The sequence below is a fragment of the Penicillium chrysogenum genome (assembly GCF_028827035.1).
Source record: "Penicillium chrysogenum strain IBT 35668 chromosome Unknown utg000001l_segment0_segment0, whole genome shotgun sequence".
NCBI classification, from domain to species: Eukaryota; Fungi; Ascomycota; class Eurotiomycetes; order Eurotiales; family Aspergillaceae; genus Penicillium; species Penicillium chrysogenum.
The window spans coordinates 1782620-1799370 of NW_026622749.1; the positions used below are offsets into that span (position 1 = coordinate 1782620).

The window sequence follows — 16751 nt, forward strand, 5'->3', positions numbered from 1 at the left end:
AGGGTGCTTGATAATTTTTCCTTCTTGGCAAGCGTCTCGATTTAAAATCAAAGGTGATCAAAGCATCCCGCGTGGACAAGATCGATATAGAAAAGGACGTGATCGTTTGTCGCTCGGCACCTCTAATGATCCGGCCCGGGCGACTAAGCCAAATAAGGTTTAGAGGCAACTTTGAAAGTTGATTTGCGCGCTTGGAGCTCCGCAACATGGGATGCTATCCTGTCCCTCAATTGATTTTCTAGTTGCTGTCTCGTTGATCACCATATATTGAGCCATCACTTGTTGTCTGTCAAATTGATCAGACCCGATTTGCTTCGTGGGGCTCCAGGCTGGTCCACTATGCTTGTCACACATTATGCCAATGCGGCCGATTCTTTTAGCAAGTCGGAAGACCCGATCTTCCCTTGCAAAACATAGTGGTCACCTCAATAGATCCAAATCTCATGGGCTATTGCGATGGGGACTTTCTGAGCAGCGGGGGTAAGCAAGCTCTATTGTGTCCAGCTTCAATAGCTGTTTTCTGACTAAACTACAGTGGCCCCGACACTTGCGCACGATCTGTCCCAAGGCTCCGGCATGTGTCTTTACGGAATAGAAGCTCCTCATACATCCCGCTTATAACACCTCAGTCAAAGCGGAACTTTTCCAATACCACTCGCAAAGAAGGCATGTGGGATGACGACAAAAAAGCCCCAAAGCCAGAACCCGTGCAACGAACTCCAGGCCGATCGGCTTTTGTGCGCCCCGCCCACCATCGAGACTTGGGCAGCTTGATTCGATCGAGGGTAAATGGGAAAATCCGAGTCTCTCAACGTCTGCGCATTGAGAAGGAGTTCAATTCGCTACCTTCATCTCAAGAACTTGTTAAGAGTTTTATTGAATTGAAATACAAACACGTTGATGACCTTCTCGATGAATCCATCAAGGCCAACCTAGCATATGAAGCCGAATATGGAGCTATCTCATCAATACTGCAAAAGCAAATCAGTGATGTGGTATCCCAGATAACAAAACAGGTTCTCCATGCCGAAAAGACCACTCAAGAATATGTGACTGAATGGGAAATCCTGTCAAGCTTCATCAGCGCGCGATTTGTAACTATGGTCTCAGACACCACGCGTTCAGTTCTACAAGCAGAGAAAATCACTCAGAAGTATGTCGCTGAAGTGACAGCTCTGTCATCTTCCATACTGGGATTGGATCGAATACAGGCTGCTGTCACGAAAGCAGAGAATACCGGTCGAATGATTGATCATGATCTCTGCTGCATTGTTTTTGGTAGAACACCAGAATGGGAAAGAAAGCTGGGAATATCCGCCCAGAAGATCCTTAATTGGCAGGAGTGTCTTCGTACGACTCAAAGAACACTCATACCACACCTAGTCAACATTTCTGAGCTGTCCATCTGTCAGTTGAGAGACACCGTCAACAATGATTACCTACAACCCCGGCATACCGCAAGAAGTCGAATTGATCGAGTTCTACATCGAGGCGAACTTATTAGGGAAAACTACATTGAGTTGAAACTGAAAAGCCTGAACTCACGAGCTTTCTCCATCAGGACTCTTTGTTTGGAGCTTCTACGTAACCCAAACCTTCGCCCAAGCGATAGATGGGTGTTTGGCCAATACGGAGATATCCTTTGGCATAATGATCGCGAGCTTGGTAGATGTGCGCATCGTCACCGTGCATTCTGGCTCAGAAGACAGATGGCGTTGCATCCACTACGACAAAGTGAATTATGGATGTTGAAGGATTTCATGGGGGCAGCTGTATCCGCACGTTCTCGTCAAGCTACTGGCAGGCGGGTATTACTTGCGGTTGCACTGGGTGCCCCCAAGGCGTCAGCAGCGGGTCAGTACTTACACAAGAACCCACTCGTGATATCCAACAAGATCTATCTCGAATATAAGCGTCTTTGGATGCCAAAACCGGCACGCAGCCCTGAACTACATATCTACTGGCGACAGTTGGATGTAATGGCGCCACTGCACATGATGAATTTTCTTATATGGAGACTTCAAAATGAAGTTTGGTACCTTCACCACAGCCTCAAAGGTAATCTTGGGGTATTGTGGGCTTCGGTCCCTGAGCAGACTCTGTCGCAAACTGCCTTAAAAATAGCAGACTGGAGCCTAGAATTCCAGAAACATCGCAGCGATCTTCGACAAATGATCTCTGAATACAACCATCTAAACTGGCTTCGTCTTCGATCGGAAACATTGCTGCACTCAGCGAGACAACCTGTCTATCTTGCTGGGAAGTTTGAAGTCCTCAATCCACTGAGCCAGAATATCCGTGGCTTCAAGCAATGGGCCAAGCACATGGGTCAGATCGCTTCTGACGCTCATATTATCTCAATCGCCAATGAGCAGACACAAGCAGATTGGGAGTCCATCCACAGTGAGATTGAGCGCAAAAGGGGGCGGGTTGCTTCCGTGATATCCCAACTGGGTTCTTCGGCGAAGGAGGCCAGGGCTAGGAGGGGACGAGGGGAATCCCAATATCACAATGCCAAGGCTGCTTTCATCAGGTTGTCTCAACGCCGTCTTTCAAGATATACCAAAGGGCAATTGTCGGGCCCTTCCGGGTCTCCGCTTGCTAATCGGGGCAATCACGAGCCCGCTCAAGTTGTGGTATCCACGAAAAGTTCCTTGCGAAGGAGAAGCCAGAGACTGAAAGGGGGAGCTAAACGACAGCATGCAGCCGAGTTAGCCGCTAATCAAGAGGATAGCCCCCTCGGGCACAAACTATCTCCCAATCCTCTAACAATAAAAGCTGAGGACCACAAAATAGAGGGCAGGCCTGCATCCAAACCAATCCCAGTCGATGCGCCTACCGGTCAGAAATATCAGGCGGACAGTCAGGTCATCCGCAAACCATCGCCCAAACTCTGGAAGAGCAAATCTGGGAACGTTGACGCCTCTGAGTTCAACCCGTTCCTAGTCAATGCGCCTGCTAGTCAGACGAACCATGAAGAGAAACAGGTTCTTCCCAAGCCACCACACTTGCCCTCAAAGAGCAAAGATGTGAGGCTCAGCCCGGAGCCACATCTTGATGACCCCCGTCCACCAATTCCAAGAGGGACCAGCAATACATTCCCAGGCACAAGGTCACGCAACGGACTACAACCGGCAACTATGCTTCCGAGGAAACCATTCGCTAAACCAGAACCAACCAATAGGAGAAAGTACAGCACAAATGCGGTTTTCCACCAAGCCCAACAACAAAGCAGTGGTGTCCGGGATGATTCCCTGTCTGGACAGCCACTTGGGACTCATATGGCCTCGGTCCCAGATACCCCGAGCGGACATGGGCCAGGACATTTTGAAGAAGACGACTCCAGAGACGAACCAAACCCATCTTCAGACATTGGTTCCCGTGCAAACAGTTCGACAACGTCCCGGTTCTGGAGCCATAGTTCACAGCAAAGCCCCGATGGCCGGAAACTCATTGTGCATTATTGCCGATCCCTTCAAAGTACCGAAGAAGCTGTGCAACACTTCCTGGGGAGCAAGGTCATTGGATTTGACATGGAATGGAAGGCTCAAGCATCCAGCTTGGACAGCATTCAGAGCAATGTCTCAGTGATCCAAATCGCAAACGAGGAGCGTATCGCCCTCTTCCAGATTGCGCTCTTCAAGCCCGCGCGTTCTCTGGAGGACTTAGTTTCCCCATCGTTGAAACGCCTCGTTGAGTCTCCCGATGTCACGAAAGTGGGTGTTTCCATCAAGGCAGACTGCACGCGGCTGCGCAAGTATCTTGGCATCGATGCCAAAGCCACCTTCGAGCTCAGCCATTTGTACAAGTTGGTCAAATACGGCAAAGACAATCCCAACTTGGTGAACAAGAGGGGTGTCAATCTCAGCGAGCAAATAAACGAGCATTTCGGTCTCCCCCTCGAGAAAAGCGATGACGTCCGCTGCGGTGATTGGACTCGGGCTTTGAGTTATCGTCAGGTTCAATGTGAGTACTTGGAATCCTGCATAATCTCTCTCCTTAGATGCTAATCTTGCCTCTTTCTTTTCCTAGATGCTGCTACTGATCCGTATGCTTGCGTTCGTCTGTTCCATGCCATGGAGGCGAAAAGGCAAGCCATGGACCCAATGCCACCTCGTCCCGCGTACGCTGAACTCAACCAGCCCATTGTTCTTCCACTTGGACAAGCAGTCAACAGCGATGAGAATCCATTGATCTGACAATGTAGATATGCATACATGTACTATATTTGGTTATCCTTTAGATACCCACTCTTTTTGTTTTGCACAAGTTTCGGAGCATATATTTGGACAGTTTCAATCCAGAAAGGTCTTTTTCTTTTCTTTTTTTTTTTTTTTTTTTTTTGGTGCGTTACTCCATGTCCTGTCTTCTTAAGCGGCGTGCATTCGGATTTGATGTACATGTACATTCTATATTGTACCGAGCAATATATATCGATCGGCTGTTCCATGTGAAGATCCAGTCGAATTCTACAGTCCATGGAAACCATACTCGAATGAGATAGAAACAGGGGGTATATATTTATCCAAAATAACTGTATAAACATGTATCGGTCGCGCCAATCTCTTCAGTGACAATCCATGAAGATCATGAAAGCACTAGCCTAGAGCTGATTACCTCAATCAACCACATAACTACCCTCTTAGAGGAAGCACCTTAGAGAGTAGGAGCTCCTGTCGGCAGAGCGGGCACTCCGGCTTTTCACGAACCCAGTCGCGAACACAAATCCAGCAAAAGACATGGCCACAGGTCGTAACGCTAGGATCCTTGAACATCTCCAGACACAGGGTGCACTTCCGCTGCTGACCCTCCGGGATCCACGAAACGGCGCCAGGGTCCTCCTCGAGATCATACAGAGGCACAGACGCAGGGAGCAGAGGAATGGAAGACGGGTTCTGAATCGAAGCGAGAACAGCTCCAGCCTGCGACAGAGACTGGCCAGCGTCCGCAGACTGGCTCTCGTCTTCATTCATGCTCGCGCCGAGCTTGCGAGCGTGCAGGAATCCCTGCACGGCGATTTGGAGAACGAGCAGCACACCCAGAACCTCGTATCCGATGCGTTGCTCATTGTCCTCGATCTTCTTTGTGAAAACGTAACGCAGGCTCCAAAGTCGCTTGGAGAGATGGTAGTACGAGCCGGTGAAATAGAAGGTCGCAATGCTCAGCGCATAGATGGGTGACAAGGATGTGATGGAGTCCAAGTGTTCAAGGATATACTGCTGGATGCGCAGTTTTGTAAACAACGGCCGTTTAGTTGGGGTAGTTGAGAATTGGGGCTTGTTGAGCAGGCCAGCCTGCTGCGCCGCTCGTAACTGTTGGCGTGCAATGTTGCGCTCGAGCTTATTGCGGATTCTCTGTCGCAGGGCAGGAAGTAGCCGCTGCAGTGTCCATGGTACTAAGATGCTGCTTAGGATGTACCCCACGCGACGACCGATTGAGGGTAATTGAAGTGTGTCATCTTCTAGTTGTACGAGATCGCAGTATTCTTCGCCTAGGGTGCGGTTGCCGATGGCCGTTGTTAGGGTGAAATAGAGAAGTTCTGTGAGGTGTTTGATAGCGTCGGAGTGGGTGTGGGCGTATCGGGCGCCACGGAGAGCCCGGACGATCCCTTGAGATTGTTGAACCAGGCTTCCCGTGAGGAATGCATCCTTCTCATGTGAGCGGATAATGTCTGGTGAGGTTGCGAAGGGGTAAAAGTGTGAGGCAGATGAGCCGAGGGCTGAGCTCGGGGCTGGTAGAGAGAGATGGGAGTCGTCGTCCGCCATGACGGATTGTAGGGTCTTGATATAGTGATATTAAGTTTGAGTGCGATCGTGAATGATATTTGTTAACTTAATGCATCCCCGAGACGAGTCACAGACTCAATTCCCCGGCTTTCGTACCTGGTGGAGATAAACAATTTCCCCGGAGTCATCCTCGGATGAAATGCCTCGGTATATTATTAAATCAGGTGACTTGTCCGTTCTAGATCGTCACGTGCCTAATTAGATCACTATATTACATAATAAAAGTTACGACCCGTCGGGGAGCAATACCATTATGTAATTCACATAATTACCAAATTACCATACGACGAAAGCGTCAACTGGTCCCACTTGGGGTACTTCAGAGGTACCTGGTCCTGTCGCAGATGAATGCGGGAGGCTTGCAGTGGCTGAATGTACCTAATTCGGTACCCCTTTCGTGCAGAAATCCAGGGGTGTTTGAATGTTCTCTTGAACAAAGAACGTTTTTGACTATATTATGATGCCATGTGTACGTTGTTATTCTTAGAACGACGTAATTAGTTTTGTAAAAACTTCCCCTCTTCGATCTTTTCTCCTGAGATTGGCATTTAATTCCAATTATACCCAATTTGACGCTGTGGGGATCCAGACCGCGGACTCTGACTAGTCCAGGCGCGTATTCCACTCCTCTCCGCTTATTAAACTGCCCCAGCGGCCTCAAACTGGGAAAAGTCTCAACTTTCGGACTTTCAAAGACGACTCACCCCTAGTCATTCTTTTTTTTGGTGTCATATCGAAGGGGTCCTTGTTGCTATTCTAGCCCTGTCTTTTCCCCCTGTGATTTCCCCTATCCCACCCCTGATCAATGGAATAATGGCGGTTGATCAACATGCTCAATTGGATGCCTTTGGGCTGGTCTTCCCATTGCCGCTACGTATAGCTGCTATCTTGGTCGCTGGTAGGTGAATTCCTGTCTGAAAATGTTGGGTCCCAACTAGACGTGTGTTAACACAAGTGGGCTAGGTTTCTGGGGATGGGGTATCAACCTTCAATACCTGGCAAAAGCCAACATTGTAAGTGCCGCCCCTCACCTAAGCATCGTATTGCCGACAGCTAATCAGATTCCCTTACTTCCAGGACGTTCCGGCGCTCATCAAATATCCTGCCCGCACATCCTCCTCGCAACGCCCACATCACACCGCCGTCTATCGCCTGGCCACATGTTTCACCATCCCACTTGTCCTGTGGTTCATCGTCTTTTCCTTAGCCACCCGCCGGTCCCCTGAATTAGTGGAGCGACTGGACTGGATCCCGCAGTCCGTGTTCATTATCCTCCTCGTTATTCTGATCTGGCCCTTCAATCGCGCCTCTCGTTCCGGCCGAATCCGATTTCTCCTTACCCTGAAGCGGATCAGTATTGGTGGTCTGGCCGAGTCGAAGGATGGGAAGTTTGGTGACATTCTGCTGGCAGATGCCCTCACTAGCTATGCTCGCGTGATCGGAGATCTGTATATCAGCTTCTGCATGTTCTTCACCGACGGCTTCGCTGCGACTTCCAAGCCCAACCGGGCCTGTGGAAGTGAAATTGTCGTTCCGATCATCCTCGCTGTTCCCAGCTTGATTCGTCTTCGTCAGTGTTTGACGGAATATGTTCGTGCGCGGCGGACAGTCACCCGGAGAGAGACGAACAAGGCAAACCAGCACTTGGCCAACGCTCTCAAGTATGCAACTGCGTTCCCAGTCATCTGGATAGCCTCCAAGATGCGCAATTACAATCCCCTGGAACTACGTGGGTATAGCGAGGTCAGCATGATGCGCCTTCTGTAAGATTGTATTCCACATCTGTTGTGTTTATGCCTTTCTCTAACATTCCACAGATTTATCGTCTCTTTTATCAACTCTGCCTACTCTTTCTGGTGGGATGTTGTCAAGGATTGGGATATGACTCTCTTCTCCTCGGAACGTCGCGACAGCGCCCATCCATACGGACTCCGCCGGCATCGTTACTTTGGATCCGACAAGATATATCACTATGCCATTATCGCGGATTTGGTCCTTCGTTTCTCATGGCTATGGCGTATTGTCCCAGGCCTCGGCTGGATTCCTGACACCGAAAGCGGATTCTGGATGCTCATGTTCCTCGAAGTTGTACGACGTTGGATGTGGGTATTCTTCCGGACTGAAGCTGAATGGAGTATGTTTTCGCCCTGTGCACCCGCACTCCCCCCTGATCCCAACCGTGTGACCATGCACCATTATCCTGGTTTTCGGACAATTCCACTCACGCTTTTGTGCACTAGTTCGAAATACCCATGGCCCAGGCCCAGATGACGTCCTCCTCGGCGAATACAACCACAAATTCGACGCGGACTAAATTTACCTATGCCCTTTCACCTTTGATCATAACTTCAACTTGGAACCAGAACGTGACGCAGAGAAACCCTCCCTCTCAACCCAACACAACGGTCGAGTCTTCGGGCATATTTCGCCCTCAACCAAACTCCGGATATTCCTACCCAATCCAATGCTAGAGCAGCTATAGATGAGGACTGAGCTTGGCTCTTGTTTTCTTTTTGTTTTTCAGGCGTGTGTGAATCCATCTCATCACACGCCCTTGTACGCCTATTGTTTTCTTTTGGGCTCGATTCAGCTATACGTGTGTGTAACGTCATGCACAATGATTTTTTTAGACTCCTGGGCCTGCGGCAAGCATGAATTTCTTTTTCTCTGGATCTCCGTTTACTCTTCATTGTACCAATACTTACCTAGGGTCAACCTGGTCTGACGTCTGCATCTACCCTGCCTTTGCTTCCATCTTTACATATACCATTTATCATATTGGATCACAATTCTGGTCTTTTATTTCTTTTCCTTTTCTTCTCGCCGTTAGCTGCCGAGGGATCTAACTGGTGTTTGACGGATCTAATGATTGAAGACTTGAATTCCGTTTAGACAGAGTTTGTTAGATGATGCTAATTAGGGTTTGATGCCAGCAGAAAGTTGAAGCCTCAGCTGCATTATTTGGCGAGTTTCCCAGCCCTTTGAGGCTCCAACTTCATGCCCTTATTACTCATAGCCAGACACCTCCAGGGCTATCTAGGTAGGTAAAAATGTGTGAAATGGGCCCAGGATACGGTACGAGCGTTGATCTAAAGAAAATAGTCCATTGACTTCTAAAAAATAACATGACAAAGACAGAACTCGTTGACTTCGTGCAAATATCCTCCCTAGACAGGGTGAGACATAAGATATAGAAACACAACCAAAGATAAATACCGAGACAAATATCCAGGTGGGCCAGCCAAATAGGCCACTGACCTATCCATGCTTCTCTTCCGCTGCCATCCCCTGCCTTTTTCTTCCACAACCACTCGTGCAATTCAGCTTCACCTCACCTCACTTCATGTCTCATGTCATACATGGTTAGTAAACATTTGATATGTTCACAATAGAACAACATTCACATATTGCCGCCCCATTTCAGATAACGTCATACTAGTCCGAGGGGGGCTGATATGGACCCCCGGAAAAGCAGATGCGGGCTAGGATTGTACATCAATCCCTCAAAGCTCCTTCTTGATAATGTGCGCCTTGGGAAGGGAGCCAGCGCGGTCGATGGCGTTCTGGCGAGCTCCAGCAAGACCGTGCTGAGTGGCGATGCCCTCAACACGGTGGGTGGAGTTGATGTTCTTAACAAGGGTGAGCTGCCAGCAGGTGGCACCGCCCTGGCGGGAAGTGATAGTGGAGGAAGCAAGGAAGTATTCCCAGATCTGAAAGAAAAAGAGTGGTTAGTAAGAAAGAAAATCGACATCAGAAAGACAGAAGACTCTGTGAGAGTATCGTGAGAGAAACTTACGCGGAACCAGCGCTTTCCGTACTTGGCCTCAACCTTGTCGCGGTTGCCCATCCAGTTCCGGTACCAGCGCCAGAGGGTAGCAGAGTAGTGCACACCAATGGTATCAACAGCCTTGACCTCAAAGCCAGCGCCCTCGAGGCGGTCCACGACGAAGCCAAGAGGAGTACTGGCGTCAGCACCGGGGAAGATGTACTTGTTCATGAAAAGACCCCAGATCAGGTCCTCGTATTGCCAGGACTTGCGGAGACCAGCGATCTGCAGGAAGAAAGTACCGTTGTCGTCGAGCATGTCGTAAACCTGAGACAAGAAAGAAGAGAAGTGGCGGACACCGACGTGCTCAGCCATCTCGAGACAAGTGATGTGTTGGTATCCACCGTCAACGCGGGGAGCATCGCGGTAGTCACTGCACAGAATGCGGCTCTGATCCTCCGGGATACCAGCCTTGCGAAGACCATTGTTACCCCAAGCAGTTTGGTTACGGCCAAGAGTGATACCGGTAACGTGAGCGCCGTAGTGGGCCGAGGCGTACTTAGCAAGGGTTCCCCAGCCGCAGCCAAGATCGAGGACCTTGTCACCGGGCTTAACACCAATTTTCTCACAAACAATGGCCAGCTTGTTGTCCTGGAGCTCCTCAAGTGTCTCCTCCTTGTTGATGTCACTGATGACACCGGATGTGTAGATCATGCGTGGGCCAAGGAACCAAGCGTAGAAGTCGTCACCGCGGTCGTAGTGATCACGGACCTGTTCCTCATCTAGGAATAGGTTAGAATTGCCACGGGAGCTGCATGGAGACTTGCTTACCCTGAGAACGAGTGTGCATCAGCATCTCGGGGATGAAACCAAACAGGAAGTGCTTGAAGAGACCAGTGGTGAACTTGAAGTTGGCCCAGTCGTGACGGTACTCGAGGCACTCCAGAGCATCGCCCTTGAAGTCAACCTCACCATTGAAGTACTTCTCGTAGAAGACCTCCATGGGGATCTTACTCTTGCCGCGGTAGGTGGCACGGTCGTGCTCGCTGTGGAACTGCAGGTAGTGCTCGACGGGGCGGCCACAGTACTTGGCCTTCTCGGTCTTGCGAGGAGAAACGGCGGAAGAGACAGCCCAGAATGCCACCAGAACGGGAACGGAGGTGAAGAGAGCAAAGAAGATGGTGGTATAGAAACCTCCACCAACCTGGCGAGCCAGCCACCAAGGCACGATGATCTCCAGAGCGATCATCAAGCCATTGGAGAAGCTGTCGCTGCCGGGTGAGTCGGCGGGGACGGGAGCATTCTTGATAGTCGGGTACTGGAGATTAAAACAAGCAAATTAGGTCCAGGACTCGTCAAGCATCCCTTCCGGGTAGCTCTAGCTATGCACTTACCAGAGTAGTCGGGACACCGCAATCGAAGGCAGGCTTGGTCTGCTCGGGGGCAGCCGGAGTCACAATGTATTCGAACTCCTCGATGGAGTCCGGATGAATGGTCGTCATGGCGAATCGTCAATTGAGAGGAATGGGAAGGGAAAAGGAGAGGCCAGAGAGTAAATAAGAAGATATGGGCAATTCCGGGGCGGTGTGGGCTAGACCAGGTACCTGGAAATACGTGATTGGTACCTGGCGTTCCATGGGCGGGCTAGCTGAGAACCCGGTACCCGCCAGGTACACCGTGTTTATGTCCATTGGGTTCGATTTTCCCACTGACGTACGATGAAAACTATTAGTACAGGGATTCATGTAGCTAAGATGATAGTGGGGATTTTTCCTGATCCATACAATCATGAACAGTCTGCATCTCCCAACACTAGCAGCGGATGACCGAGGATTCACATTCCCCCAATAATCTGGTACAGCCTACGTGGTCCCTGACGGAAATGCATGTGCGACCTCGCCTGTCTGGGTCTTGGCAAAAGATCGTCATGGGAGTGGAGAACAACTGAAACAGACTGATCCGCGGTTGAAGGGCTACAACCTATCGAGTTACAAGTACATTAACACTATTCCATAACGCCGGGACCCTTCGGCTTGCCGCCAGCCCCTATGAGCCAGTGCCGATCGCCATATGCCAAATCAATAACCATACTGAAGTAAAATTGTAGTCCCTTTCAATGCTGAGTATCTTTCGCAATGTACCCTACAGAGTGAGCTGGAAGCTCTGGGCCTCATCGTCTTCGTCAAACGTGGGCAGTGGTTCTTCGGGTTCCTGGGTATTCTCGTCCGGGCTATCAAAGCATCCAGCAGCTTTGCAACGAGTCCACATTTCCGAGTCCAGCGGAGGGGGTCCATACAGCTGCATATAAGTTTCGGGAGACAGGACCTGAGAGCTCGAGGGCCTCTGCATCTGGGAATTTTTCTCCCGCAAGGTGGATGACACACTGCGTCCCTTGGAATATCCGACGGTCCGAGAGTTGACAGAAGCAGCGGTATTGCGCATTGAAGAGGGGTTAGACGGGACCCTGGCGTTCCTCTTGGGCATAACCAGTGACGATGCCAACGATGCCACCCGTGGCTTTGGGGTTGGAGCCATTCGAGGTGGAGCAGTTGGCTGGGATCCGTTAAGTGCAGCGACAGCATCACGAGCTCGAAGGGTCGACACACTGCGAGTGTGTCGTGCGGTGGATGTAGGTCTCCTTGGGGGGATAGCATTTGGTTGAAGTGCCTTTGCGGACTCGTTCTCACCAGAGCTCTCAAAACCAATGTCCTCGAGTTGTTTCATGATCATATCATCCACCATCCTATCGCACGCCTCCGAATCCTCCTTGAACTTGCGCTGTTTCGCCGTGAGTCCATCACTGCCAATTTGTTGCTTTCCGTAAACACTCTCCACACCCAAAGCTCGATTCTTCGGTCGAAACTGGGGAAATGTGGTGTCATATGTCACATCGTCTGGAAGGTCCGGAAGATCTGTAGCTCGTCAGAAATAAGCTCTTTAAGTTTGCAGCTTTAGTTCAGCTTAGCGTACCTCTAGGCTTCGGCGGCATGTATTCAATATCCGGTACATCATCCGCAGCGTCAATGTGGACTTTGGTTTGAGCTTGCTGTGTCACTGGAGCAGCTTTTCTGATCTTCTGGGCAGTCGACTGTCGGCGGTTTGTCTTCGGTTGCTTGGTGGTTCCTCCAAAGGGCGCGGGCGTCTGAAGATTGTTGGCTTTAAGATTGGTCGTTTTCATACCCAGAGGAGCGCGATCCTTCACTATAAGCGAGAACTCAAGTCAGTCATGACTTAACGGTCATCTCCAAATCCGTAATTTTCGCGAAGCGCGTACCCATCGGAGTCATAAACGCGTTGTTGACCGGTTTTCCATTCTCTTGACGGTTCCCGTTGCCCTTGACGGTGCGATTTCCGAACGCCAACGGGTTGTTCTCGTCGTTTCGTGGCTTGCCGGGTGTCTTGGGTGCTAGCTGTTTGCTTTGATTCAAGGGGCTTAGCTGCCGCGGCGGTCTGATGTGTGTTTACCAGGTTTTCCTGGTCGCGAAGAGCCAACATAGTGGCGAACTTGAGCTGATGATTCTCATGCACAGTATCAAAGAAATCAAAGGCCTATCGAGTTGAGAGTGATAAAAGCGCCAGAACGAGTTCTAGATGCAAGTGTTGTCGAGTGGTTGCCCGTGGAGACGCGGCGATCCTTGGGCGGTGATTGGCGTAGAGCAAGAGCGGATTGTGTACTTAACCATACCACGGTTACGCAGTTGGTACACAGTAAGTATACGGTACTTCCCCTGTAGTGGAGCTGGTACTTGTTGGGCTGGTACTGTCTACTTGTTCACTAGTCAGCCATTATTCCTCCCCTTCTCTCCCAAAACTCTCCCCATATCATCTTCCACCCCCCATCCAACACTCGCCCGGTTTCTCGCTGAGCGAAAGCCTAACTACTCTTCCTTTCAACAATACATATTATCTTCTTTACTTCCTTTTCAACACCCTTAAAATGGACAAGATCAAGGAGGTAAGTCACCAAGACCCCTGCCGGCGGGGTAGCTTTGACTGCCTCTCAAAATCACAGCCCCTCGTCATGTGCATATATGCATACCCCCGAACATTCCATCACTTCCCCACTGGGAATTTGCTAACGTGCTGGTTTTTATTTTAGCGCATGGTCTCCCTCCGCGCCGAGGCTGATGAGGCTCACGAGCTCGTCGATGAGCTCAAGGCCAAGGTCAAGACATTGGAGCAGGAGAATTTGTCCAAAGAGCAAGAGATTACATCACTCAACCACCGCAACCAGCTTCTAGAGGAAGAGGTTGAGAAGGCAGAGGCCGCCCTCAAGGAGGCTAAGGATGCTGCCAGCCAGAGCCTTCAGCATGACACCCAGAACGAGGCCCTTCAGCGACGGGTGCAGCTCCTTGAGGAGGAGGCTGAGGAGAATGACAAGACTCTCCGGGAGACAAACGAGAAGTACGACCAGCTACCAGTTCTTTAGCAGTTCAGTACTGACACTTTGGACACTTAGGCTCCGCCAAACTGATATCAAGGCTGGCCACTACGAGCGGAAGGTGCAGGCACTGGAGGACCAGCACGCCAAACTGGAACAAAGATATGAGGATGCAATCAAGGAACACAGCGCTGTGAAGAAGGAGCTTGACGACCTTGCATCCCAGATGGCCGATATCTAAGGCCCAGACCGGTGATGGGTACAGGATATCGGGAAACATGTGGTCGAATACAAGCTTCATTCTCTGGTTTGCCGTTTGGTTTTCGTGCTGTGATTGTTTGTGTTACACTGGTGCCAACTATATGGGCCAGATACAGCGCTTTTGATAGCAATAACTTTTTATCATGTAACATGCACTACGGTGTCTACCATTTGCATCTTCATTGCATTTTTCATGTGAATCGCCTGTGATCTGTAAATTGACTAATGAATAATTGCTTGAAGCCGAGTATATGCACTTGTGTTGTCGTATCTCTTTCAAAGGGTGAATTCCTCATTCCTCTGCCCCTTTTCGTGCCTTTGCCCTCTTCGCTTTCATAGACCGCTGTTTTAACATGGTTTGTTTGCGCTCAACTTTTGTCTCGTAGCGGAAGTTCCTCTTCTTTTTCCTGGCCGCTTCTGAGGCTGCACTCCGGGGCTTTCTTTTCTTGGCTTTTGTGATATCCTCTGTCGACTCAACCGGATATTTTTTCTCTTCTTCATTCTCCGCGTCCTCTTCCTTGGCAGCCTTGAGCAGACCCTCACGGGATGCATCCATTTCTTCAACCGTGACTGTTGTGTATTTGTCCTCGTCGACATATTCCGCTTCGTAGTCCACTGCTGGAGGCTCTTCAATTCCCTCCCAGTCTTCCTCCTCTTCCTCGCCTTCCATTTCGCTGACATCACCAGCATCCTCCTTCATGCGCTTGAGTACTGCCTTGTGCTCCGCCATTGCCTGTTCAAAGTCTCGTTTGCGATCCTCTCGAATCTAGTAAAGAGATCAGTGGATGTCTTTGGTCACACATTGCAGGCGGTCGAACCTTTTTTCTTGCTTCTCTCTTCTCCTCTTTGTATCTCTTGATGGCATTTTCTTGCGCATGCTTGGCGCGCTGCACCTTCCGTTTGTGAAATCCAGTCAAGTATTCATGGCGGGATTCGTCGTCGAAATTGACCTCTTCAACTTTAGGCGCAGCAGCAATTTTGCGCTTTTTCAAATCCTTGGGACCCATGATGAACAAAAATCCCAATTTAAAGTATATTTGAATCAAATAACAAGCGGAACTTTGTATATTGCAGGTTGTGTTGAAATTGCGTCCAAAGCCAAAAAAAAAAAGTTGATATGGAAAGCTCAGGCGGGTCGGGGCTCTCGACCGCCTCCGAGACCAAGTCGGACACCTCCCGTTGGCAACATCATCGCCAACCTAACTCCATCCCCACGCCAAACACAATGCATCTTAGTAGGTTCGGGCTATTGGCCCTTGGGGCTGCCGCCGTAAATGCTTTCAGAGACACTTCGCCATTCTTCCTCGCCTCAACTTCTGAGTATGTTTGATTAAACATCTCCTGCTGTGGTCTACTAACCGCTCCTCCCTTAGGGTCCTGACGAACTCCGCCTACATCCAGACAGGAGCTTCGCTCCTCGAGAACCTTTCATCATCCCTCAGTACCTGTCCGTCAGATTACTATGTTGTTGTCTACCAGCCTGGTGTGCACAGTTCCGACTTCTCGACGCGAAAGTCCGCACCCCGCTTGGGTGCGAAGATGCTTGGGAAAGACAGCTCGATCCGGTCCAAGATGAGCATCAACGAGGTCGCTGGCTTATTGGAGCCCAAGGAGATTAAGGGCCTTTTGGAGAAGAAGTGCAAGACCCAGACTACCGCCGTCGACGCTTCCTGTAAGTTGCTTCGACGGCCTTGACAAATCCGCGAAGAACATCAGAGCTAATAATGCGAAGCCGGATCGTACCCTTCATACTTTGAGCAAGGCCCCCGAATTATTGATGTCGAATTCCCCATGCTATCGCTAGGTTCGGACCGCGCACAGCAGCTTTCTGGATTCGGTATGCACGCAGTCCAATTAATGCACTTCATTGTTACTTACTTTGCCAGATGGTTTCCTTGCCGACGTCATTGATCGACTTCCTCCCTCATCCAAGTATACAATTCTCTACATCACCTCGCCGAGAGAGTTCCCCGAGACGGATTCTGTTGTCTACGAAGCCTCTGGAGATTCGTACCAAGACTCGCTTCATATGGACCTAAAGCGGGATTACTCCGCCCACGCCTCGAGCCCATCAAGCAATTCCACCTCCCTCTTCGAAGAGTATCAATACTTTACTCCAGGTATTTATCGATTGCTCCGACCTCTCTATTCGCTACTCACCCTTTTCCAGGTATTTTCATGGGACTCATGGCTACCTTCCTGTTCCTCGCGATCTTGTATATTGGCATCGGTGCTCTAAGCAGCCTTGAGATTCCCTATGCCGCATTCGAAAAGGACACCTCGGCTGCTGTGCAGAAAAAGGCGCAGTGATTTGTAGCGCTTTGTTGGATTATGGTTTTGGAACGCGTCTCCATTCCTGCAATTGATTTCTTTTTTGTCGGGGGTTCAGGGACAATTATCTCGTATTCCCATGTATGATATTTCATATTCTCCCGGTTCTTCAAATGTTAGATTTGCCAACGTAAATGCGCAAGTCCTTGTATCTGTTTTTGGAAGCTGTCAGGTGACAGTCTCAGTCTTGCCTAAGGCGCCCCTCTCCTTTAGCGTTGGCGTCTTT

At 50.0% G+C, this 16751-nt stretch overlaps 8 protein-coding genes across 8 annotated transcripts; 4 read left to right on the forward strand and 4 right to left on the reverse strand.

The window, feature by feature from the left end:
• Positions 1-355: 355 nt before the first annotated feature.
• N7489_000715 (3'-5' exonuclease) lies at positions 356-4199 on the forward strand (the record flags this gene model as incomplete). The annotated part of the gene is made up of 3 exons (XM_056706470.1): positions 356-480; positions 536-3966; positions 4033-4199. The coding sequence occupies 3 exons, from the start codon at positions 356-358 to the stop codon at positions 4197-4199; spliced, it is 3723 nt and encodes a 1240-aa protein (XP_056570772.1).
• Positions 4200-4634: 435 nt separating this feature from the next.
• Positions 4635-5765, reverse strand: pex10 (ubiquitin-protein ligase peroxin 10; the record flags this gene model as incomplete). Its single annotated transcript, XM_056706471.1, has 1 exon — positions 4635-5765. The coding sequence occupies one exon, from the start codon at positions 5763-5765 to the stop codon at positions 4635-4637; it is 1131 nt and encodes a 376-aa protein (XP_056570773.1).
• Positions 5766-6599: 834 nt separating this feature from the next.
• On the forward strand, positions 6600-8100 carry N7489_000717 (EXS domain-containing protein; the record flags this gene model as incomplete). Its single annotated transcript, XM_056706472.1, has 5 exons — positions 6600-6684; positions 6750-6799; positions 6864-7549; positions 7604-7920; positions 8027-8100. 5 exons carry the CDS (start codon positions 6600-6602, stop codon positions 8098-8100), a joined length of 1212 nt encoding a protein of 403 aa, XP_056570774.1.
• Positions 8101-9289: 1189 nt separating this feature from the next.
• N7489_000718 (putative cyclopropane-fatty-acyl-phospholipid synthase) lies at positions 9290-11054 on the reverse strand (the record flags this gene model as incomplete). The annotated part of the gene is made up of 4 exons (XM_056706473.1): positions 9290-9496; positions 9583-10334; positions 10384-10870; positions 10947-11054. The coding sequence occupies 4 exons, from the start codon at positions 11052-11054 to the stop codon at positions 9290-9292; spliced, it is 1554 nt and encodes a 517-aa protein (XP_056570775.1).
• Positions 11055-11694: 640 nt separating this feature from the next.
• N7489_000719 (uncharacterized protein) lies at positions 11695-13047 on the reverse strand (the record flags this gene model as incomplete). Its single annotated transcript, XM_056706474.1, has 4 exons — positions 11695-12464; positions 12523-12753; positions 12827-12989; positions 13018-13047. The coding sequence occupies 4 exons, from the start codon at positions 13045-13047 to the stop codon at positions 11695-11697; spliced, it is 1194 nt and encodes a 397-aa protein (XP_056570776.1).
• Positions 13048-13489: 442 nt separating this feature from the next.
• On the forward strand, positions 13490-14174 carry N7489_000720 (tropomyosin; the record flags this gene model as incomplete). Its single annotated transcript, XM_056706475.1, has 3 exons — positions 13490-13507; positions 13652-13956; positions 14012-14174. 3 exons carry the CDS (start codon positions 13490-13492, stop codon positions 14172-14174), a joined length of 486 nt encoding a protein of 161 aa, XP_056570777.1.
• A 312-nt stretch (positions 14175-14486) lies between these two features.
• On the reverse strand, positions 14487-15201 carry N7489_000721 (rRNA-processing protein RRP17; the record flags this gene model as incomplete). Its single annotated transcript, XM_056706476.1, has 2 exons — positions 14487-14960; positions 15013-15201. 2 exons carry the CDS (start codon positions 15199-15201, stop codon positions 14487-14489), a joined length of 663 nt encoding a protein of 220 aa, XP_056570778.1.
• A 110-nt stretch (positions 15202-15311) lies between these two features.
• On the forward strand, positions 15312-16504 carry N7489_000722 (Ac45/VOA1 transmembrane domain-containing protein; the record flags this gene model as incomplete). Its single annotated transcript, XM_056706477.1, has 5 exons — positions 15312-15514; positions 15568-15866; positions 15927-16031; positions 16081-16314; positions 16365-16504. 5 exons carry the CDS (start codon positions 15312-15314, stop codon positions 16502-16504), a joined length of 981 nt encoding a protein of 326 aa, XP_056570779.1.
• Positions 16505-16751: the final 247 nt, after the last annotated feature.